Source organism: Mus musculus, chromosome Y, assembly GCF_000001635.26.
Source record: "Mus musculus strain C57BL/6J chromosome Y, GRCm38.p6 C57BL/6J".
NCBI lineage: Eukaryota > Metazoa > Chordata > Mammalia > Rodentia > Muridae > Mus > Mus musculus.
The window spans coordinates 81459370-81484777 of NC_000087.7; the positions used below are offsets into that span (position 1 = coordinate 81459370).

The window sequence follows — 25408 nt, forward strand, 5'->3', positions numbered from 1 at the left end:
TTTTTTCCTTTTTATTTTTATTGTTTTTTTTTTTAAACTAAGAAGACTACTGAGTTCTTATGAGAAGAATGGCTCTTAAGAAATTGAAGGTGATACCAAAGGAAGGTTACTTATTACTTTTGGACTTTGATGATGAGGACGATGACATAAAAGTTTCAGAGGAGGCTCTTTCGGAAGGTATCGCATTTCCAGTATTAATTGTGTCCTGCAGTTCATTAGACTTTACCTAGTCACCTGAAATGGAAGAAGTCTTTGTTAAGAGTTTACATATACTTCATTTCTAATTTTACCTATATCTCTCTATTCCTATATACAAGGTTTTGCAGCACATAAACCTACTCTTGGAACTATATCAGCATATGTTGAGAGAGAAGAACTTTCTTGATTTCACCTCAAGAAAAGACATGAACATTGTTCGTATAATATGTTTGCCAAACATGAATTTATTTCATAAAACTTGCAAATAAATTATTTCCTTTCTTTTTCTATTATAACTTTTCCTTATTTACATTTCAAATATTATCCCCGTTTCTAGTTTCCACTCCAAAAAATCTCCTGTCCTCTCCCCTCTCCCCCATCTCCCCAACACATCATCTACCAATTCCTAACCCAGGTATTCCCCCATACTGGGGCATAGGATCTTTACAGGAACAAGTGTCTCTCCTCCCATTGATGCCTGACTAGTCCATCCTCTGCTACATAAGAAGCTGGAATCATATATCCCATTATTTGTTTTCATTGATTGGTGGTTTAATCCCATGGAATTGTGGGGTACTTGTTAGTTCATGTTGTTTTTTCTTCTAGGGGCCTGCAAACTCCTTAAGCTCCTTAGGTATTTTCTCCAGCTCCATAATTGGGGACCCTGTGCTAAGTCCAAAGGATGTCTGTGAACATCCACTTTTTTATTTGTCAGGCATTAGCAGATCCTCTCAGGAGACAACTATATCATTCTCCTGCACCCAATCCCTTGTTGGCATCTTCAGTAGATTTGGTGGTTGTATATGGGATGGATCCCCAAGTGAGGCAGTCTCTGTATTCTTTTATTCTCAGCTCCAATCTTTGTCTCTGTAACTCCCTCCATGATTATTTGGTTCCCCATTCTAAGAAGGAACGGCATATCCACACTTTGGTCTTCCTTCTTCAGTTTCATGGGTTTTGCACATTTTACCTTGGTTATTCTGAGCTTCAGGGATAACATCCACTCATCAATGTGTGAATATCATGTGTGTTTTTTGTGATTGGGTTAACTCTCTTAGGAAGATATCATCCAGATCCATCCATTTGTATAAAAATTTCATGAATTCATTTTTTTTAATAGCTGTGTAGTAATTCATTAAGTAAATGTGCCATATTTTCTATATACATTCCTCTAAAGAGAGTCATCTGGGTTCATTTCAGCTTCTTGTTATTATACAAAAGGCTGCTATGGACAAAGTGAAGCATGTTTCCTTATTACAAGTTTGAACTTCTGGGTATAACCTTATCAGTTTTATGAGGTCCCATTTGTCCATTTTTAATCTTATAGCACAAGACATTGGTAGTATTTTTTTTCAAGAATATCCCCCCTTTGCCCATGTATTCCAGGCTATTCCCCACTTTCTCCTCTATAAGTTTCAGTGTCTCTGGTTTTATGTGCAGTCCCTTGATCGACTTAGACTTGAGCATTGCACAGGGGATGAGAATAGATCAATTTACATTCTCCTACATGCTAACTGCCAATTGAACCAACACCATTTGTTGAAAATGCTGTCTCCTTTCCACTAGATGGTTTTAGCTCCTTTGTCAAAGATCAAGTGACTAAAGGTTTATTTCTCTGACTTCAGTTCTATTTCATTTATCTACCTGTCTACCACTATACCTGTACCATGTAGTGTTTATCACAATTGCTTTGTAGTGCACTTTGAGGTCAGGCATGGTGATTCCACAAGAGGTTCTTTTATTGTTGGGAATAGTTTTTCCTATACCAGGTTTTTGTTTTTTGTTGTTGTTGTTGTTGTTGGTTTTTTGTTGTTGTTGTTGTTGTTGCTTGTTTGTTTTTTTCAAATTCCAGGAGAATTTGTAAATTGCCCTTTCTAACTCAGTAAAGAATTGAGTTGGAATTTTGATGGGGATTATATTGAATCTATAAACTACTTTTGGCAGAACAGCCATTTTTACTATATTAATCCTTCCAATCCATGAGCATGGGAGTTCTTTCCATGTTCTGTGATCTTGTTTCATTTCTTTCTTCAGAGACATGAAGTTTTTATCATATATATCTTTCACTTTCTAAGTTAGAGTCACACCAAGCTATTTTATATTATTTGTGAGTATTGTGAAGGGTGAGTTTTCCCAAATTTCTTTCTCATCCTCTTTTTCCTTTGAGTAGAGAAAGGCCACTGATATGTTTGAGTTAATTTTATATTCACCTACTGCACTGAAGTCATATATATGGTTACGATTTCTCTGGTGCATTTTTGGGTCACTGATACATGCTATCATATATTCTGGAAATAGTGATATTTTGACTTCTTCCTTTCCAATTTGTATTCATTTGTTTTCCTTTTGTTGTCTAATTGCTCTAGTTAGGACTTCAACTACTATATTCAATAGGTATGAAGAAAGTGGGCAGCCTTGTCTAGTCCCTGATTTTAATGAGATTGTTTCATTTAGTTTAATGTTTCCTACTCGTTTGCTGTCTATTGTATTTTTTTTTTTATGTTTAGATATGGGCCTTGAATTCCTGACCTTTCCTGGACTTTTATTATGAATGGGTGTTGTGTTTTGTCAAATGCTTTCTCAGCATCTAATGAGGTGATCATGTTGTTTTCGTCTTTGAGTTTGTTTCTATAGTGGATTATGTTGACAAATTTCCATATATTAAACCATCCCTGCATTACAGGGATGAAGTCTACTTGACCATGATGGATGATCGTTTTGATGTATTCTTTTATTTGGTTTGCAGTGATTTTATTGAGTATTTTTGCTTCGAAATTCATAAGGGAAAATGGTCTGAAGTTTCCTTTCTTCATTGTGTTTTTTTATGGTTTGAATATAATTGTAATCTGGCTTCATAGAACAAATTCAATAGTGTTCCTTCTCTTTTGATTTTGCATATTAGTTTGAAGAGTTTTGGTATTAGGTCTCCATGTGTAAGACCCCGAAGATGGACCTCCTCTCAAGTCCAGTAATGTCCCGGGATGAGCTGGCCAGCACCCCAATGACTTGAGAGAAATCCACACCTGATGCAAACTGCAAGAGGTTTTATTATCAGCTAGCTAAGGACAAACTCCTTCCACTGTGCAGGGCAGGGGCGTATGACTCTGAGATGTGACAGAAGAAGGTTTTTATTAGCTAGCTGAGGAATTGGGATGAGTTGGGAGGAGAGTTTGGAGGAGTTGGGAAGAGATGGGAGGAGTGTTCTTCTCTGCCCAGACGTCCTTGTCAAAACTCCAATTTTGAATCTCTAGCTGTAAGGCTCAGAAACCAAAAGGATTTTTGGTGGCTGTAGAGAACATAGAGCTTCTTTCTGGCTGTATTTTTATAAATCAGGGAAAACAATCTTGGAGAATGTCCAGGTGCTTTACCTTCCAGGGAGAAACGCTCTAAGTTGTGGTCTCACATTTCCCACTCCTTCTAGTACATAGTTCTGATCTTATAAGTTAGAAAATTAAACCTCTGGCCCAGCTGCCAAACAAAGCCAACATGAGGTCACAGCTTTAGGATATGTAAGATTGAGAACCTCAGAAGCCCATTGAATGAGATAAAAGAGCCTCTTGCCATTGGGAGGAGGGAGGGAGGGAGGTTCCTGTGCAGTGCCCACTGTGTGTGAGCAGTGCCAGGCCAGTGGGCCATGGCAGGCTGGATGCCAGAACTGGGCACATGCTGGAGGTGTGGCAGCAGGGCTTGTGAGAATCATCAGGGAAAGTCCTTTTGATCTGAGTTCAAGTTTGCCAGAATGGTGGCACCAGACCAGGACAGGTACTCCTGTTTGAAATTTATGTGGCACCAAGATGGTTTCTGGTTCGTATGTTTTTTGTTTTTTTGTTTTTGTTTAAGTTTTTTATTGTGTTTCAACATTTCCAAGGCATCTTTTCTGACCAGTTGTAGGTCCTTCAAGTGAGCTAGTGGGAGTTCTGAAAAAGAAACATGAGGGTCAAACATTCCACCTGCTTCTGTTAAAGGGGGGGGGGGTCCCCTGTTGAGGAGTTCGAATGGTGTAAGTTTAAATTTCCCTGTGGTGTTCCATACTCAGAACAAGGTGAAGGGAAAAAGAGCTGCATAATCTTTTCTGCAGGTCTCTAAAACCAATTTAGTCAAGGTTTCTTTTAATGCTCTATTCATGTGTGTTTTTGAGCTTTACTAAAGTTTCTTTTATGAGTGTGGATGACATTGCATTTGGCGTATAAATGTTCAGAATTGGGAATTCATTTTGGCAAATTTTAACATTGATGAATATGAAGTGTCCCTCCTCTTTTCTTTTTTTTTTGATAACTTTGGGTTGAAAGTCGAATTTATTTGATATTAGAATGGCTACTCCAACTTGTTTCTTTGTAACATTTTTTTGGATAATTGTTTTCCAGCCTTTTACTCTAAGGTAATATCTGTATTTGTCCCTGAGATTTGTTTCTAGTATGCTTGGTCTTGCTTACACATCCTGTCTGTTATTCTATGTCTTTTTATTGGTGAATTGTGTCCGCTGATATTATGAGATATTAAGGAAAAGTAGTTGTTGCTTCCTGTTATTTTTGTTGTTAGAGTTGGAATGTGATTCATGTAGCTTTCTTCTTTTAGGTTTGCTTCAAGATCAATTTCTTGGTTTTTCTAGAGTGTAATTTCCCTCCTTATATTGGAGTTTTCCCATTATTTCCCACTTGATGGGCTGGATTTGTTCGAGCATATTGTGTAGATATCGTTTTTTTTTCACAGAATACCTTGTTTTCTCAATCTATTGTAAAATTTTTTGATGCGTCTAGTAGCCTTGTCTGGCATTTCTTTTCCCTTAGGGTCTGTATGACATCTGCCCTGGATATTATGGCTTTCATAATCTCTGGGGATAAGTTAGGTATAGTTTTGATAGGATTTCCTTTATAAGTCACTTGACCATTTTCCCTTAGTGCTTTTAATATTCTTCTTTTTCTTTTCTTTTTTTTATTATGCATTTGGAGTTTTGATTTCTATATGATGGAAGAAATTTCTCTTGTGGTCCAAACTATTTGGAGTTTTGTAGGCTACTTGTATATTCATAGGCAACTCTTTCTTTAGGTTAGGGAAGTTTTCTTCTATAATTTTGTTGAATATATTCACTGTCCCTAAATATGAAAAACTTACTTGTCATTGATACCTATTATCCTTAAGTTTTGTCATCTCCTTGTGTCCTGGATTTTCTCGGTGTAAATATTTCCTTTCTAAAATCTCTTCCAAAAATTTACATGGAGAGTTTTTCCAGATAAATTCAAATCGATAGTACTTTATTAACTATTACTTATATAGAATCCTTTCAAATGTTTCTGTTTTCTATTGTTAATACAGTAAAGAGCCCAGCATTTGATAAAAATGAGAATATATCGCCTCAAGCAGAAGCAGATGAAGATATGGGGTAACATTTTCAATATTTTTTGCCAGCTCAATAGATTACTTCATAAGTAGTGTTTGTATTACCTTCACTGGAGAAGTAGATTCAGGAAGATAGCAATACAAATCAGACACTGCTATATGTTGAGTTCAAGCTCAGCTTGAGGTCCTTCAGACCTTGTGATAACAAACACATAGCAACTAGTATAATATGACCACCTGCCTGAGATCTTCCAAGATATACACACAATGAAAAGGAGAAAAATCATGAAAATAAGAGGGGGACCATCTGGCAAGAAGAAGGGTCTCAGCAAGAGTGGGAGAGTAATGAATAAACTACTGTGGGTGTAAATGTATGAATTGGTAAAAGTAAAGAATACAAGATCACTTTGATACTCCACCATGTAATATATACACACACATATATATATACATACATATATATATATATATATATATATATATATATATATATATATATATATATATGACATTTGTTCTTAACCAAACATTATATATTTATTATAAATAATTAAAAGAAAGTTCTTTTTAAAGTTTTGTGTGGGTAAGAAAAATGCCTACCAGTCCACTATATTTCTTGCATTAATTTTTTATTTTCCTTTCTTCACAGAGATGAAGTAGACAGTATGTTGGATAAATATGAAGGTATGTGTTTTTGGAGGTATTTGCCTGTTTTTTAAAGAGGTCAGAAGAGGGCATCAGATTTCTAGACTGTATAGCAAAAGGGGATAATTTTGGGTTCACAGTAATTGTAGTTTCCTTTAAAACACATATGAGATAACTTCTCAGCAAACATTCAGAATGCAAGATTAGCTGAAGATGTAGCTCAGTGGTAAATCACCATTTAAAAGTGATGAGTTTCATCTTCAGTGGCAAAAATAAACAAACAAAAACAAACAAAGAAACAAAACAAAACAATAACAATAAAAACCCCAAACAAACCAACAAATGCACCAAATTAACAAAAATCCTACCAAACAAGCAAAACACAGTTATAAGTCTTGCAAATGAAATGTTAGGTTGTCCAGTTTGCCAAATTAACTGCAAATTGTAAAATGAGCAAGAAACCCAGTTTGCTCTTGTAAGGAAACAAGCAAAACCAGCAATAAGCATTTTAGGAGCCTAAACTTAGGAATGATTAGAGAAGAAAAAAAAATATACAGTGGCTACCACAAGAGAACAAACCTCTCAGAGGGGCTAGAGAGATGGCTGTTTTGGTAATGTGCTTTATTTGAAAGTATATAAATTAAGGAGGGGGTCTTAAATCGGCTTTAAAAATGCAGGCTGCAACCCAGTGAAAAGTAGTTGGAGACAGCTTGCTGGCTAGCCAGGCTAGTGGCATTGGTGAGCTGCAGATTCAGAGAGAACCTGTCTCATGTTTTAAATTTGGGCAGTCAGAGGTGGTTCATGCCATAATCCCAGCAATTGGTAACCAGGGTGAGGTCCAGGACTACAACCCTGCCTTGAAAAAAAAAAAAAAGGAAGTTGGAATGTGATTGAGAATGCAGCAAATGTCTATTTGTCGCCCTCTTATGCATACTTATACTGGAATGTATATGCATCAGTTTTTTACAATACTCTTTATCTGATTTACACAATCCATTAAAATGATGTTTTTTTCTCTATGAGCAAATTGTCAATATTAAGAAAGTGTTATAATTTTGTAATCTCCACTGTATAGTACAAATAAACATCTTTCAAGAAAAATGATCAGCACACCTTAAAAGACACAAAGGACAGGGATGGAAAGATGGCTTAGAAATTAAGAGCACTTGTTGTTCTTGGACAGAACCAAGTTTTAGTTCCTAGGACCCACACAATGGCTCAAAACCATTTTTAATTCTATATCCATGGGTTTTGGAATTCTCTTCTAGTTTCTATGTGCACCACACATGCATGTTTATAAACACAAACATGCAAAAACAAATTACTTAAATAAATAAAACAATTGAAAATTACAAACAACAGCACCTTCATCTGAAACAAAGTAGGAGAGTCTTGTTTGGGGTCTGTTTTATTTTAGTTTTCAAGTTAGTATTGTAAACTTGGAAAATGGAAAGCCTCTGGGTAGTAGTGGCAGCTAAAATACTACCACCTTTTTGCTCTTCAATGACAGACGACTGATTGAGCCTTTCTCACCCTTAGTACACATGTGCAAACACTGCCAATCAGCAAGGGCCTTGGCTGAGATTGTTTTCCCCGCTATCCAAACCCTGTTACCCAGTATGCTTTGTGGTAGTCATCAAGCCGAGTTCTTGTGGAAGCAAGGTTCTTGAGGAAGCATGGTAGGGAGAAGTCTCAGTAGAGGTAGTCAATTGTCTGTTGAATAATGATTAATACTGTTTGAGCTGGGGGCCTGTGTGGGGAAGAAGGTGGAGGGGTGGAGGTGTTACTTTAGGAGTAAGGAGAGGAGGTGACCCTCACTGGACTCAGGAAGGTACTGCTTCCAGGCTCACAATCAACTTTTCCCACTTAGTTCTCTGCTGAGAAAACCAGAGAACTTCGCTAAGGGCAGGGGTTTGAACAGAATTATCTTCTAACAGAAAGCAGGAAGGCCAGGGAATTGGAGACCCTGGAAGTCTTCTTGGGGCTTGGGGAGGTGAGGAGTGAGTAAATTGGAAGTCAGTTAGTGGAGCCAACAGACTAAAACCTTCTTTTAGCTGCTGCTGCCTGCCAGGAATTCATTAAAAACGAACTGAAAACCAGTCTTCATTTACCTCTACCTGTTGTTAAAATGGCAGATTCCCGAAATTTCTATGTATAGGCTCCAATTGCCTCAAAATACAGAGGCTCCTCTCAGCCTCAGAAGTGCTGGGACTTCAGACATAATTCAGGCCAGGTTGTTGTTATTTATTTGTTGTTTTGGTTTAGGACAGTAAGCTCTAACTCTATATCTCAGGATTGTCTGAAACCTCACCTGCAGCTTTGACTGGCCTTGAAACTGAAGTCCCCAGCCTTACAAATGTACCTGGGCCTGAGGAAATATGTGTTCTTTATTTTTTATATTTAAATTTTTGTTTGTTTGTTTGTTTGTTTTTTATTCCTTTTTTCCTTGTTGAAGATTGAAACCAGAGCTTCTTACTGTAGCAGTAAAATATTTGTCCAGCCAGAAAAACTTTATATTTTAGATCTGCTTTAGATTTGTATTATGATGAAAAAAATTGAGGAGCTTGGTTATGATAAAAGCAACCATGATTTCATTTGGAGATTGAGATGCAAACACATTTACTCTAATTTATCAAAACCCTAGCAACAATGGGACCAAAATTTAGATCATCCTGTGATTGCATATAAACCCACTTGAAGTCACAGTTAAAGCCATCATATTATGTGTGTGTGTGTGTGTGTGTGTGTGTGTGTGTGTTTATTTACATTTCAAATATTAGTCATTTCCTGGTTTCACCCCAGAAATTCCCTTTACCATTCCACCCTCCCTCTGCTTCTATTTGCCTACACTGGGACACCAAACTTCACATGACCAAGGACCTCTCCTCTCACTGATGTTTGACAAGGACATCCTCTGCTATGTATTTAGCTGGAGCCATGGTCCCCCTCTTTGTTTGCTGGCTTCGTCCCTGAGTGCTCTGGGGGGAGGGGGGCGGTCTGCTTGGTTCATATTATTGTTCTTCCTGTAAGATTACAAACCCCTTCAGCTCCTTCAGTCCTTCCTCTAACTCCTCCACTGTGGACCCCATAATCAGTCTGATTGTTGGCTGTGAGCATGAGCCTCTGTTTTTGCCAACCTCTGGCAGAGCCCCTAAGGACACAGCCTTATTAGACTCCTTTCAGCAATCATTTGTTGGTATCCACAATAGTGACAGGGTCTGGTGTTTATATACGGGATGGATCCACAGGTGGGGCAGATTCTGAATGGTCATTCCTTCAGTCTCTGCCCTGCACTTTGTCTCCATATTTCCTCCCAGTAGTATTTTGTTCCCCATTCTGAGAAGGACGGAAACATGCACACTTTTTTCTTCCTTCTTAAGGTTTATGTGGTCTGTGAATTACATTTTGTGTATTCTGAACTTTTAGGATAATATCCACTTATCAGTGAGTGCATACCATATTTTTCCTTTGGGATTGTGTTACCTCATACAGGATGATATACTTTAGACATATCCGTTTGCGTGTGAACTTCCTGAAGTCATTTTTTCTTTATGGTCACTATACATTTTTATCACTATTTCTCTATAATACAGCTTGAGGTCAGGGATGATTCCCCCTGAAGTTCTTTTATTGTTGTGAATAGTTTTACAATATCCTGGATTTTCGTTATTCCAAATGATTTTGCATATTGCTCTTTCTATCTTTATAAAGAATTAAGTTTGAATATTGATGGAGAGGGCATGGAATCAGAGCTTACTTATGGCAAGATAGACATTTTTACTAAATTATTTGGGACACCAATCTATGGCCATGGGAGATCTTTCCATCTTCTGAGAATTTCAATTCTATCTTCAGAGACATGAAGTTCTTGTCCTACAGAACTTTGACTTGCTTTTTTCGTGTCACACCGAGGTATTAAAATATGAGACTATTGTGAAGAGTGTTGCTTCCATAACTTCCTTTTCAGCCTGTTTATCCTTTGAGTAGAGGAAAGCTACTGATCTATTTGAGTTAATTGTATATCCAATCACTTTGCTAAAGTTGTTTCTCAGGCTTAAGGGTTCTTTAGAGGATTTTTTTGGGGTCACTAAATATACTATTTTATTACCTATTAATAGTGATATTTTCATTTGTTCTTTTCCAATTTTTAACTTTTTGACCTCTTTTTGTTGTCTATTTAATCTGGCTAGAACTTCTAGTACTATAGTGAATAGGTAGGGAGAGAGTGGGAAGCCTTGTCATATATTAGTGGGATTGCATCGAGTTTCTCTCCATTTATTTTGATGTTGGATCCTGGTTTGCTACTATGTTTAGTTATGGGCCTTGCTTTCTGAATCTATCCAAGACTTCATCATGAAGGTGTGTTGATTTTTTTTAAATGATTCCTCAGCGTCTAATGAGATAATACTGTGTTTTTTTCCTTGAGATTCTTTACATATTGGATTACATTGATGGATTCCCATATATTGAACCATTCCTGTATCCCTGGGATGAAGCCCCTTGATCCTGAAGGATGATCATTTTGATGTGTTCTTGGATTGTGTTTAACAGGATGTTATTGAGTATTTTTGCATCAATATTTATAAGTTAAATTGGTCTGAAGTATCCTGTCTTCATTGGGTTTTTGTATGGTTTGGGTATAAGAGTAAATGTGGCTTCATAGAACAAATTAAGTAGTGTTCATTTTCTTTTGTTTTTGCATAATAGATTGAAGATTGTTGGTATTGGTGTTTCATTGAAAGCCTGATAGAAATCTGTACTAAACCCATCAGATACGGGGCTTTTTTTTTTTTTTTTTTTTTTTTTTTTTTTTTTGAGGGGGGAGCTCTTAATGACTGCTTCTATTTCTTTGGGGATTATGGGAGAGTTTACAGGGTTTATCTCAACCTGATTGAAATTTAGTACCTGACATCTGTCTAGATAATTGTCCAATTCATCCAGATTTTCCACTTTTGCTAAGTTACAGGCTTATATAGTAGGATCTGATGATTTTTTTGGATTTACTAAGTATCGGTTGTTATGTCTCCCTTTTCATTACTGGTTTTGTTAATGTTGATATTTTCCCTGTGCCCTGTAATTAGTCTGGCTTATGTTTTATCTATCTTGTTGACTTTCTCAAAGGTCCAGCTCCTAGTTTGTTTGATTTTATGTTATAGTTCCTTTGTTTCCACTTGTTTGATTTCAGCCCTGAGTGTGATTAGTTCCTGCCTTCAACTCCTCTTGGGTGAATTTCCTTCCTGTTATTCAAGGGGTTTTATGTGTTCTGTCAACCTACTACTGTATCTTCTCTCCAGTTTCTATTTAGAGGCATTCAGAGCTATGAGATTCCCTTTAACACTGCTTTAGTTGTGTTCCACAACTTTCGGTATGTAGTAACTTCATTTTTTTTTAAACTCTAAAAAGTCTTACATTTATTTTTTTTTTATTTCTTCCCTACCTGATTTATCACTGACTGGATTTTTGTTCACCTTCTACGTGTACATGGGTTTTCAATTATTTATATTATTATTTCAGATCAGCCTTAGTCCTTGGTGATTAGATAGGATGTATGAGATTATTTGGATATTTTTATATCTGTTGAGGCATGTTTTGTGACTGATTATATTGTTAATTTTGGAGAAGGCGTCATGAGGTGCTGAGCAGAATGGACAATTTTTGTTCTAGAATAAAATGTTCTATAGATATCAACTAATGTATTTGTTTCATAACTTCTGTTAGTTTAACTGTGTCTTTTTTTAATTTTTCTTTCCAGGATCTTTCCATTGATGAGGAGGGTTGTTGAAGTCTCTGCTATTATTGTGTGTGGTGCAATGTGCATTTTGAGCTGTACTAAAGTTTCTTATATGAATATGGATGCCATTGCATTTGGACTATAAATGTTTAGAATTGAAAATTCATCTTGGTAAATTTTAACTTTGATGAATATGAAGTGTCACTCCTTGTCTTTTTTGATAACATTGGGTTGAAAGTCAAATTTATTTGATATTAGAATGGCTACTCCAAATTTGTTTCTTTGGAACATTTGCTTAGAAAATTGTTTTCCAGCCTTTTACTGTGAGGAAATGTCTGTCTTTGTCCCTGAGGTTTGTTTCTGGTATGCTGGGTCTTGCTTACACATCCAGTCTGTTTGTCTATTTCTTTCTAATTGGTGAATAGAATATGGTGATATTAAGAGATACTAAGACAAAGTCTTTGTTTCTTCCTGTTATTTTTGTTGGAATTTTGTTCATGTAGCTATCTTCTTTTAGGTTTACTTCAAGATTAATATCTTGCTTTTGCTAGCATGTGATTTCCCTCCTTATATTGGAGTTTTCCCTTTATTATCCCTTGAAGGGTTTGGTTTGTTCAAAGATATTGTGTAAATATTGTTTTTTCACGGAATACCTTGTTTTCTCAATCTATGGTAAAATAGTTTTACTGCATATTATAGCTTTGGCTCTTATTTCTGCTCTCTTAGTGTCTGTATGATATCTACCGTGGATCTTATGGCTTTCATAGTCTCTGGGGAGAAGTTAGGTGTAATTCTGATAGGAATTCCTGTATATGTTACTTGACCATTTTACCTTACTGCTTTTAATATTCTTTCTTTGTTTTGTTCATTTGGTGCTTTGATTAATATATGATGGCAGGGATTTTTGTTTTTGTTGTTGTTTTTCTGGTCCAAACTATTTGGAGTTCTGCATGCTTCTTGTATGTTCATGGACATCTCTTTCATTAGGTTAGGAAAGGTTTCTTTTATAGTTTTGTTGAAGATATTCACTGGCCCTATAATTTGGAAATCTTACTTCTCATCTATACCTGTTATCCTTATGTTTTTTCTTCTCCTTGTGTCCTAGATTTCCTGGATGTACTTAATTTTACTTAATTTTTAAAATCTGTTTCAAAAACTCAAAATGGGCAGTTTTTCCAAAGAAATTCAAATTGATAGTACTTTATTAACTATTACTAATATTGCATACTTTCAAATGTTTACATTTTCTATTGTCAATACAGTAAATAATCCAGCAATTGGTAAAGATGAAAATATATCGCCTCAAGTAAAAGGAGATGAAGACATGGGGTAATATTTTTAATTCTTTTTCTTTTTTTCTCTTTTTTTTTCTTTCTTTTTTTTTTTTTGCCAGTTCAATAGAGTACTTCAAAAGTAGTGTTTGTGTTACCTTCACTGGAAAACTAGATTCAGGAAGATCAGCATTTCAATGTCAGATGCTGATATATGTTAAGTTCAAGCCCAGCTTGGGATCCTTTAGACTTTGTGATCACAAACACATAGGAACTCATACAATAGGACCACCTGCATGTGATCTTTGACACACTCAAAGAAAAGGAGAAACATCATAAAAATAAGTAGGGGACTATCTGGGGGAAAAAAGGGTCTTGGCAATTGTGGGAGAGTTATGAATAAACTCCTTGTGGGGTGTAAACGTATGAATTGTTAAAAGTAAATAATCCAAGTTCAATTTGGTAGTCCACCATATATTTTATATTCATATGACATTTGTTCCAAACCAAACATTATATATTTATTATAAAAAATTAAAGAAGGTTCTGTGTAAAGTTTTGTGTGTGGTAAAAAAAATGGCCTACCAGTCTACTATATTTCTTGCTTTAATTTTTTATTGTTCTGTCTTCACAGACATGAAGTAGGCAGTATGTTGGATAAATCTGGAGGTATGTGTTTTAGAAATATTTCCCTGTTTCTTGAAGAGGCCAAACGAGGGAAACAGATCTCTATAGAACCTATAGCATAGGGGGATAATTGTAGGCTTCACAGAAATTATAGTTTTCTTTAAAAAATACACACAGATAACTTCTCATCCAACATTCAAAACTAAAGATTAACTAAAGATGTAGCTCAGTGGTAAAGCACCATTAAAAGTTATAAATTTCATCTTCAGTGGTGAAAACAAAAACAAAAACAAAAAACCAGCAAAAAAAAAAAACAAACCCATCAAATTTAAAAAAAAAAGCACCAAAGAAACAAAACACAGCAATAAGACTAGTAAATGAAATGTCAGTTCGTCCAGTGTGCCAAATTAGCTGCAAATTGTAAAGTGAGCAAGAAAACCAATTTGCTGTTGTAAGGAAACAAGCAAAACCACCACTAAGCATTTTAGGAGCCTAAACTTAGGCATGATTAGAGAAATAGAAAAAGAAACCAAACAAACAAAAAACAAACAAACAAAAAATTGCAGTGTCTATAGCAACAGAACAAACCTTGAAGAGTGGCTAGAGAGATGGCTGTTTTAGTAAAATGTTTTTCTTGAAAATAAAAGTGGGGGCCTAGAATCCACTTCTAAAATGCAGGCTGCCAACCAGTGCTGAGTAGGTGGAGACAGCTTGCTGGCTAGCCGAGGTAGTGGCATTGGTTAGCTGCACATTCAGAGAGAACCTATCTCAAGTTTTAAGTTGGGTCAGTCAGTGGTGGCACATGCCTTAATCCCAGACGTTGGGAGGCAGAGGCAGGGAGATTTTTGATTTTGATGCCACCCTGGTATACAGGGTGAGTTCCTGGTTAACCAGAGCTATACAGATAAACCCTGACTTGAAAAAAAAAACTGAAAATGAAAAAGAAATTTGGAATATAATTGAGAATAAAACAGATGTCTATATCTGGCCTCCTTATGCACCCATATACTGAAATGTATACACTCCATTTTTATCCTGAAACTATTTATGATTTACACAATCCATTAAAATTATGTTTTTTTTGTTGCTGTTTTGTTTGTTTGTTTGTTTGTTTTTCTGTTTCTGGAAATAGACAACATTAACAAAGTCATTTTTTATACTCTCCATTATATAGTAAAATTAAACATCTATCGTGAGAAATGGTCCAGCACACCTTAAAACACACACAGGATAGGAATGGAAAGATGGCTTAGAAATTAAGAACACTTGTTGCTTTTGTACAGAACCAAGGTTTAGTTCCTAGAACCCACATAATTCTCAAAATCATTTTTAATTCTAGATCCAGGGATTTTGGCATCCTATTCTAGTTTCTAGGGGAACTAGTCATACATGTTATATAAATACAAACATGCAAAAACACTTTAGTTTTAAAAAAAAAACCAAAAAAAAAAAAAGAAACAAAAAACAAAACAAACAAACAAACAAAAAAAAAACAATTTAGAGTTACACAGAACAGTCCCTTCATCTGAAACAAAGTAGGAGAGTCGTCTTTGGAGTTCATTTTATTTTAACTTTCAAGTTAGTATTGCAAACTTAGAAAATGGAAAGCCTCTGGGTAGTAGTGGAAGTTAAAATACTACCCGCTTTTTGAAGCTTTAATCACAGATGACTGAAAGAGCCTCTCTTACCCTTAGTACTCATGTGCAAACACAGCCAATCAGCAATGGGCTTGGCTGAGATTATTTTCCTGCTGTTCAAACCCTGTTACCCAGTATGGTGGCTACAAAGAGTTCTTGAGGAAGCAAAATTCTTGAGGAATCATGGTAGGATGAAGTCTCAGTGGAGGTAGTCAATTGTCTGTTGGTTAATCCTGGTTCAGCTAGGGGTCTGGGTGGGGATGAAGGTGGAGTTTTGGAGGTGTTTCTTCAGGAGTAATGAGATTAGGTGATCCTCACTGGACTCAGGAAGTTGCTACTTCCAGGTTCACAATCGACCTTTCCCACTTAGGCCTCTGCTGAGAAAAACTGAGAACTTCACTGTAAGTGCAAGAGTTTGAACAGACTAGCTCCTAGCAGAAATCAGGAAGGCCAAGGAAATGGAGACCCTGAAAGTATTCTTGGGGACTGGGGATGTGAGGTGTGAGTAAACTGGACTTCACTTAGTGGATGAAACAGACAAAACCCTCTTCTGTGCAACTGCTTCCCACCAGGAATTTATTAAAAAGAAACTGAAGACCAGTCTACATTTTAACGTGTTGTGAAAATGCCACATTGCCGAAATTTCTATATATAGGTTCCAAACTGCCTCAAATACTAGAGGCTTCTCTCAGCCTCAGAAGTGCTGGGAATTCAGACATAATTCAGACCAGGCTGTCTTTATTTATTTGTTGTTTCGGTTTAGGAAAGTAACCTCTAGCTCTATATCTCAGGATTATCTGAAACCTCAATTGCAGCCTGGACTGGCCTTGTACCTGAAGTCCTCAGCCTCAGAAATGTAATGGGGCCCGAGGAATCATGCCTTCTTTATTTTTTATATCTAAATTTTGGGGGTTTTTATTTTTCATTCCTGAAGATTGAAACCAGAGCTTCTTGCTGTAGCAGTAAAATATTTGTCCAGCCAGGAAGAATTTTATATTTAAGATTTGTCTTAGATTTGTATTGTGATGAAAAAGGTTGAGGAGCTTGGTTGTGATAAGAGCAACTATGATTTTATTTGGAGATTGAGATGCAGACACATTTACTCTAATTTATCAAAAAACTAGCAGGAATGGGAAAAATTTAGATCATCCTGTGATTAGATGTAAACCCACCTGAAGACACAATTAAAGCCATCTGTGTGTGTGTGTGTGTGTGTGTGTGTGTGTGTGTGTGTGTGTGTGAGTGTGTGTGTATTTATTTACATTTCAAATATCAGCCATTTCCTGGTTTAATCCCAGGAAATCCCTATTCCATTTGACACTTGCTTTGTTTCTATGAGCCTGTTCCCTCACCCACATACTCCACCTCCCTACCCTGGCATTTGCCTACACTGGGGCATGGAGCTTTCATAGGACCAAGGACCTCTCCTCCCACTGATGTCTGACAATACCATCCTCTGCTCTATATGCCGCTAGAGTCATGGGTGCCCCTCTTTGTTTGGTGGCTTAGTCCCTGAGTGCTCTGGTCTGTCTGCTCGGTTCATATTGTTGTTCTTCCTGTAAGGTTGCAAACCCCTTCAGCTCCTTCAGTTCTTCCTCTAACTGCTCCCCTGGGGACCCCATGATCAGTCTGATTGTTGGCTGTGAGCATCAGCCTCTGTTCTTGCCAAGCCCTGGCAGAGCCTCTCAGGAGACAGTCATATTATGCTCCTATCAGCAAGCACTTGTTGGTATCCACAATAGTGACTGTGCCTGGTTTCTGTATATGGGATGGATCCAAAGGTTGGACAGAATCTGGATGGTCATTCCTTAAGTCTCTGCCCTGATTTCCACATTTCCTATCAGGAATATTATGTTCCCCATTCTAAGAAGGACTGAAACACCTACACTTTTGTCTTCATTCTTCTTCAGCTTCATGTGGTCTGTGAATTACATTTTGGGTATTCTGAGCTTTTAGGATAATATCCACTTATCAGTGAGGCATACCATGTTTTTTTTTCCTTTGAGATCACACAGAATGATATATTTTAGATCTCTCCATTTCATGAAGGCATTGTCTCTGTACCATTACCATACATTTTTGTATCACTATTTCTGCATAATACAGCTTAAGGTCAGGGATGATTCCCCCTGAAGTTCTTTTATTGTTGAGAATAGTTTTGGGATATTCTGGAGTTTTGATATTCCGAATGGTTTTGCATATTGCTCTTTCTGTCTCTACGAAGAATTGAGTTTAAATTTTGATGGAGAGTGCATGGAATCTGTAGATTGCTTTTGGGAAGACAGCCATTTTTACTAACTTAATCTATGACCATGGGAGACCTTTCCATCTTCTGAGATTTTTCAGTTTCTTTCTTCAGAGACTTGAAGTTCTTGTCATAGAAATCTTTCACCTGCTTGGTTTGAGTCACATCAAGGAACTATAATTTGTGACTTTTGAAAGGTGTTGTTTCCATAATTGCCTTTCATCCTGTTTATCTTTTGAGTAGAAGAAAGGTACTGTTTTGTTTGAGTTAATTGTATATCTAGCCACTTTGCTGAAGTTGTTTTTCAGGTTTATGGGTTCTCTGATGGAATTTTTGTGGTCACTTAAGTATACTATTTTATTATCTGCTAATAGTGATATTTTGATTTATTCCTTTCCAATTTTTATTCCTTTGACCAATTTTTGTTTTCTAGTTGCTCTGTCTAGAACTTGTAGTACTATAGTGAATTGGTAGGGAAAGAGTAAGAAGCCTTGTCTAGTCCTGTCTTGTCTTATTTTAGTGGGATTGCATCAAGTTTCTTTCCATTTAATTTGATGTTGGCTTCTGGTTTGCTTCTATATTTAGGTATGTGCTTAAAATTCTTAATCTATCCAAGACTATTATCATGAAGGTTTGTTGATTTTTTTCAAATAATTTCTCTTCATCTAGTGAGAACTGTGTGTGAATTTGCTTCAATATATGTGTGCATGTTTGGATGTGTGTGTCTGTGTGTGTGTGACAGATACATATATATGTATCTGATGAATCCGATTGTTTCATAACTTCTCATTAGTTTCACAGTGTCTCTTTTTCATTTCTTTTTTTCCAGGACCTCTGCGTTGCTCAGAGTGGGGTGTTGAAGTTTCTCACTATTATTATATGGGGTACAATATGTACTTTGAGTTCTAGTAAAATTTCTTTATGAATTTGGTTGCCCTTGTATTTGGAGCATAGATATTCAGAATTGTGAGTTCATCTTTGATGAATTATCCTTTGATAAGCATGAAGTAACATTACTTACCTTAAAAAACAAAAAAAAAGTACTTTGTGAACCTCCTCTTTTCACAGTAGGCCCTCTTGACTACTGAGGCTTTTTTTGTAACAGCTTTGAAGGAATTTTAAAAGGAAAAAAAATAGATGTAAACAATTTCACAGTTCCATGTACTCATAGCTAAGTGATATGTATACAAAATTCTGTACATGAAACATATTTTCATTGATCCAGTGCTAATTTTATATTAAGTCAGTTTCTTTTCTAGGAGTCTTCTGTGCTTCCTTCTTTATATGGCACAGTGCAAAACTGAATTCTTTAATGTAACCCTTATAACTTATTTTTAAATTTTATGTTATGGTTATTGTTTTTTTTTCTTTCTTTCACGTGTGTATGTGCACAACTAGTGTGTCTTGTACCTGAGGAAGCCAGATGAAGGCCTTGAATCCCCTGAAACTGAAGTTATAGGTAGTGAGCCACCTTGTGGGTTTTGGTACTCCAATCTCAGAAAGCTGGAAGGGAACCAGTGCTCTTAACTGCTGAATCATCTCTCCAATCCCTTCATTGTTTTTTTTCTTTTTATGAAATGAATTATGTAACTGTAAGTGGAAGACAACTTACTAAACAATGAGAGAATGATACTCAGATTCTAAAGTATCTGTTTTAAATTATATGTAACTGAATGCTAAGTGAGCTTTCTCAGAAGACAGTAACTTGTCTTTGAGATATGGTGTCATTATGTAGTTCAGGCTGGCCTGCATTTTCCTATTTAACCTATGCAGTCTTTACACTGGAAATCTCCTGCTTAAGCTTCCAATACTAGGATCATACACATAAAAAAAACATCTTTACATGGCTTACTAAACAATGTTCCTAATACCTATTTTTGGACTTATTTATGTGTATTAGTGTTTTGCTTACAGTTATATATGTGCACCACATGTGTACCTGTTGTTCAGATATCAGTTGATTATTTCAGATACCTGGAACTGGAGTCAGATAGTTGTGAGCCACCATATGAGTGCTAGACACCAAACCTATGTCCTTTGCAAAGAACAGGAAGTACTCTTAACTGCTGAGCCATATCTCTACCCCCATGAAACAATATTATATTTTTAAAAAATAATATTTTGCTTCTTTCAAGTTACCCATTTTACCAAATTATTTTTTTTCAACTTAAGGATTTGCTCTATTTAGAGGAGGCAGAATAATCATTTAATAATCTGATTTTGTCTAGTACTATGTATGGTGAGAATATTAAACATGTACACCGAAATATAGCTTCATCCTAGTTACTGAAAGCTAACTGTGCATGCTAGAAAGGTACTAAACATTTTCTGAAGCATTACAATTTTCATGAACTGCAGCAGTTACTGATCAAAAGTTCCTACCATAATTTTCTTCAAGTGTTTTTTTAAAGGATATGTTCTGAAATATAATTACCAATTCACTTTAGAAATAATTTTATTTTGATTAAAAAAAACTTGGAGATCATTGTTTTAAACATAGATTTTAACATTTTTATCTATTTTTATTTATATAGGTATTTTGCCTATAAGTATGTCTGTGAGTCATATACATATGTACCTGGTGCATGCAGAATTTAGAACAGGGCATCATATCCCCTGGAACTGGAGTTGGAGATATTTGTGCACATTATGTAGGTGCTAGGAATCAAACGCAGGTTTGATTCTGACAGGGTCTCATTTGTAGCTCTGACTGTCCTGGAACTCAGTATGTTGACCAGGTTAACCTGGAACACACAAATATCTCTCTGCCTTTTCCTCCAGAATACTAGGATTAACATGGGAACCAATATGACCGGTTGCCCTCTTATTTTAATTGAATATTTCAAACAATGGGTCTAACAGTTCCACAGTCAAGTTTGTTCTTTCAGTTGCATCATCTTTTTTAGATTTGGAAAAGAATTAGCCTTTATTAAAAGTGTTTCCCTATGAAGAATTAAGTATACTTTTGATCCTTTGTTTTGTGCATTTGTTCTTTTGAAAACTGTTCTTGAAGCTCAAAATTATTTTCCTTACAGAAATTAAAATTCAGATAAGATTAGATATTTCTTATCCAAAATACATGGACTGCTTTTTTCTATGTTGTGGAACATTTCTGTAGACTTTACAGGTTGAACATCCTTCATCTGAACATACCAAACCCTAAGTATTCTAAAGTATGAAGCATGTTTGTGATATCTATCATTTAATTTTAAGTTTCCATAGCATTATTGAATGAAATTTATCTATATCTATTTTTACTTGAATACATGGAATCATCTAATTTTTCTTCAAAATGACTCTTTATTTTAATATAGATGACATTTATAAGACGCTTCACATAAAGAGAAAATGGATGGAAACTTATGTCAAAGAATCTTTCAAAGGCAGCAACCAGAAATTAGAAAGATTTTGCAAAACGAACGAACGAGAGAGGTAGAGTTGTTATATTTGTAGGGTCAAATGTGTATCATTTTAAAAATTATATGTGGCTGAAGTTTAAAAAAAATTATATCATGTCTGATTCTTTAGTAAAAATGTGTGGCTTTGATTTTGTCTAAACAGTTAACCCTATAACATCATGCCTTCAAGCAAACTAAATCTAATTCATAGAAATCTATGAAAATTTTATTTTCTGCTTTAAGTCAATGTTAATGAGATTTAAATTTTAATTTACATTCATTGTGGAAATACAGAAGTCTTGCACATAGTCTTAGGAATGTAATTTATGGATTATTATGTTTAACAATATTCAAAAGGAACAACTACAATTACATATGCAGACAATTTGTATATTTTAGTTGACATGTTTTTCACTGTCTTTACTAAGGCAATGTATGAAAAATAAATTAGAACTTATATTTTGTAGAAAATAATGAAAAAAAACCACATTGAAATATAATTAAATTTTGTACATATGTATATATATATATATATATATGTGTGTGTGTGTGTGTGTGTGTGTGTGTGTGTGTGTGTGTTACTTGTGTGTTGTGTGTGTTTATATTTCTTTAATTTTGAAAAGCTAAAACATAAATGAAAACCTCTCTGATAATATGTTAGCGGAAAAATCTATAATGATTTCCCATTAGATATTTTATACTGCTATTTTTCTTTTTATAGTATGAAATGTTCAATTGAATTTGTTCTGAGTGTTCATTTTCATATTGGTATGAAATGTGCCTGCTTTTGTTACTGTGCTTTACAGGAAGAACATCAACAACAAATTTTGTGAGCAGTATATATCTACATTTCAGAAGTCTGATATGGATGTACAGAAATTCAATGAAGAAAAAGAAAAATCAGTGGTTGGTACCATAAAAAAACTTAATATTTAACCTAGTATTACTAAGTAGGAATGGAACAACTAGCCTTGAGTTGAGCATATGAAACTAAATTAAGTTCCATTATCTATCTATCCTTGCTTCTGTTCTAGTCTTACTGAGATATAAACTATTGATTGCATACTATATCAATGAAAACGACTAGGCATTTTATGGTATACCAGATCATAAATTTTCAAGAGGCAGACATTTGCAGAAAGATCAAGAGATGATTACCAGTGACTACAAAAAAAAAAAAACAAAAAACAAAAAAACAAAAAAAAACACAATATATCAGAGTTCAAAGAAGAGAGAAAGCTTATTTATTGGTTTCACCTGGACTCTGTTGTTTATATTAAAAAACCAACTCAATTTGGTAAATCAGTTCTTACAGTCCTAAATTTAGTAAAGATTTAGTAACAACAGAGGATGGAAACAAACAATCTCAACAGCCCTGGAAGAATTTTCCTGTGGAAGAATATCAGCAAACAATTTTAGATCACGTCTCCATTACTCTACCTGTAGAGTCATCACCTGGTTTCCAAGTAAGATCTGAGACAACGATAATCATATTAACTATTTTATTTTATTTACTGGTTAATAGTTTGGAAAGTATTCAATTTGAAAGGAACAGCAAATTCATTCTTGCCTCAGAAGGCATTGAGGAACCTGTCATTATGAGTCAGTTCTGGAAAGAGATAGGAACTAAAGATAAATAATAAATACTCCAATTGAAGACAGTTTTTAAACATTGGACTCTGGATGACATTTCAAGGGAAAGTGATCATCCCTGTAAATAAGGAGTCTAAAGACAGAACAGCAGGGTACTTCAAAATTTGTAATTCTGCATATGGCAGTTGGTGAGAGGGAGCCAGTAAAGGAAGAGAACCACTGGTAGAAAGAAAACTACCATGAGTGAAGGAAAGTTTTAAAGAAGAAAAGATCCCTAAATGTGTCATATGCTGCATGTGGGCCCAATAAGATTGATTTACAGGGCTGGAAGATGGTTTAATTGGTAATCTTTCTCCCGTGTAGGCATGGAGACCCCAGCTTATATTCCCTGCATTGGGATGAATGCCGACACCACCACCACCAACAACAAAATAAACAACAACAAACTAGCAACACTAAAAACAAACCACCACCACAACAACAAAAAAAAAAAGTTGGTGTGGTTGTGAGCATTTTAAAACAACCAATCTCAGATTTAGTTCAGAGAAAAGAAGATCTCTAGATCTTTGTAGCCACCAGGTGTAGCATAAATGATGAGCTCTAGGTTAAGTGAGATTCTGTCTCTGAAACAGTACTGTGAAATCAAAGATGACACCCAATATTAACCCTTTGTCTCCAAATGTATGCAGGTGCACTTTTTTTAAAGCTAAGCATTGCAAATTAGAGGTAATTTTACTTAATTATGATGATTTGAGTGCAAATGTGAGGTAAAAAATTGATCACAGTGAATAAAGGGCAAAACAGGATTGTAGTAGCCCAAGGTGAAAAGGTGTAAAGGGCTTCTCTTAATTTTTTTTAAATGCAAATTATCATGGTTGTGCGCAACCCTAAAGAATACAATGAGAACTTTATGTTACTACTTCTATATGTTGCTTGAGATTGGAATCTAGAGAAAACCAATCTAAGCTTCCAAGACTAGGATTTTACCGAGTTCATGTATACATGGTGCATGCCTATAAACATAAGAACTTGGGAGGCTAAGGCCAGTCTGTGCATTATGAAAAACTCTTTCACATTAAAAAAAATTCCTACCCCACAATTGGTAGCATAATGTTATTTCATATTATTGTAAATATATATATATATTTAGTCAAAATAGTTGTTAAAATTTTAAATCAGTTGGAAAACTATTCCTTTTAACTTTCATATAGAATTATTTTTGCTCACATAAATGTTTTAGTATTAGATATACATTTAGTGTTTTATTGTTAGACTACCATGCATGTTGCATGGCAGTAACAACAAAAATAAACAGAATTGTTATACTAATGTTTTCCTTTTACATTTGTAGAATAGTTGTCAAAAAGAACAACAAGCATTGAAACTGTCCAAATGTAGTCAGAACCAGACCCTGGAAGCAGTTAAAGAAATGCATGAGAAGTCCATGGAGGTATGTTGCACATGGTCCATAAAATGACCTTAGGAATCTAAATATGTTTTAATAATCATAAAGTTTTAACTACTTATTATTTTGAATTATTTCTTACTGAAATGACTGCTATTATCCATAAAATCCTAATGGCTTTGTATGAATTATTAAAGATATGAAATGATAAAATGGGAATTTGACCTCAGATGTACCTCATACTTTAATAACACTATAATTATCCTGCTTTATTAAACATAACCCTAACACTAACCCTAATCCTAATCCTGACCTTAACCTTTACCCTATACATCATCTGCACAGAATCTTTCATATTTGTATCCTTGGGAATTTATTTAATAAGAGGTACTTTTCTGTTTTAGGTTTTGATGAACTTGGGGACCAAGAACTAAGATATGCTTTTTGGTGTAGATGGTGAACTGAGAAAAAAAAAATGTCTATGTTTGAAAGAGCCATCATGGAGAATAATCTGAAGTACTCTTCTACTTTCCCATCTTCAGAAAAATGAAGCATGAAAAATTTTCACTTGCTGGTATATATATAAAACAAATAAAAAAATCTCTAACTTTTTTGTTTCCTATGAAACAGAGTTTTAAAGTTTCTTTAATCCTTGTTATTCTGATGATTCTGAGAAGGAAGTTAATCCCAGTGATGTGATTACAAAGTTAACTAGCAGTTATACCTTTAGAGTTAAAATAGAACTTCTTTATTTTTAAATATCTTTAATCATTTTCTTGTTTAAGTGTAAGTGCATCTTTATATTAACTTCCAAAGGAAATCTAAATGAATATGTGAATGGTATATAGTCCTGTGGACTGAAATTCCACACACTAATATAGTTGAATTATTTAAAATTTATTCTTATACTTTTTTTAAAGTCGAGATTTTATTCTTCTCCTAGTTCCCCCTCTTACTGTTCCACACCCCATATCTCCTGCCTATATGCCCCCATGCTCCCAGGGCCCCAAGCCCACAATCCCCATCTCCAAGAGTATGTCCCCACCATCCTGTCCCCTCTCCACCAGACCTCCCTGCTCCCTGGGGCCTGAAGTCCCTTGAGGATTAGATGGACCTCATCTGACTGAGTCCAGACCTGGCAGTCCTTTTCTGTATATGTGTTGGTGGCTTTATATCATCTGGTGTATGAAGCCTGGTTGCTGGCTCAGTGTCTGAGACATCCTGGGAGGTCCAGGTTATTTGAGATTGTTGGTCCTCCTACCGGGTAGACCTCTTCCTCAGCTTCTTCCAGCTTTTCCCCAATTCATCCACAGGGGTTCCC

The 25408-nt window shown here is 35.4% G+C and overlaps 1 protein-coding gene across 1 annotated transcript; it reads left to right on the plus strand.

The window, feature by feature from the left end:
• Window positions 1–59: 59 nt before the first annotated feature.
• On the plus strand, window positions 60–24521 carry Gm20911 (predicted gene, 20911). The gene is made up of 9 exons (XM_030251570.1): window positions 60–177; window positions 5512–5578; window positions 6185–6219; window positions 13174–13240; window positions 13817–13851; window positions 21006–21123; window positions 21896–21995; window positions 24034–24132; window positions 24492–24521. Exons 1-9 carry the CDS (start codon window positions 60–62, stop codon window positions 24519–24521), a joined length of 669 nt encoding a protein of 222 aa, XP_030107430.1.
• Window positions 24522–25408: the final 887 nt, after the last annotated feature.

Excerpts from the sequence above, each read along its gene's own strand:
- Gm20911 (XM_030251570.1), top strand. The coding sequence starts at position 60 with ATGAGAAGAATGGCTCTTAAGAAATTGAAGGTGATACCAAAGGAAGGT. Across the intron at positions 13,852-21,005 it reads TATGTTGGATAAATCTGGAG|ATGACATTTATAAGACGCTT; the intron begins GTATGTGTTTTA and ends ATTTTAATATAG. Across the intron at positions 21,996-24,033 it reads AAGAAAAAGAAAAATCAGTG|AATAGTTGTCAAAAAGAACA; the intron begins GTTGGTACCATA and ends TTACATTTGTAG.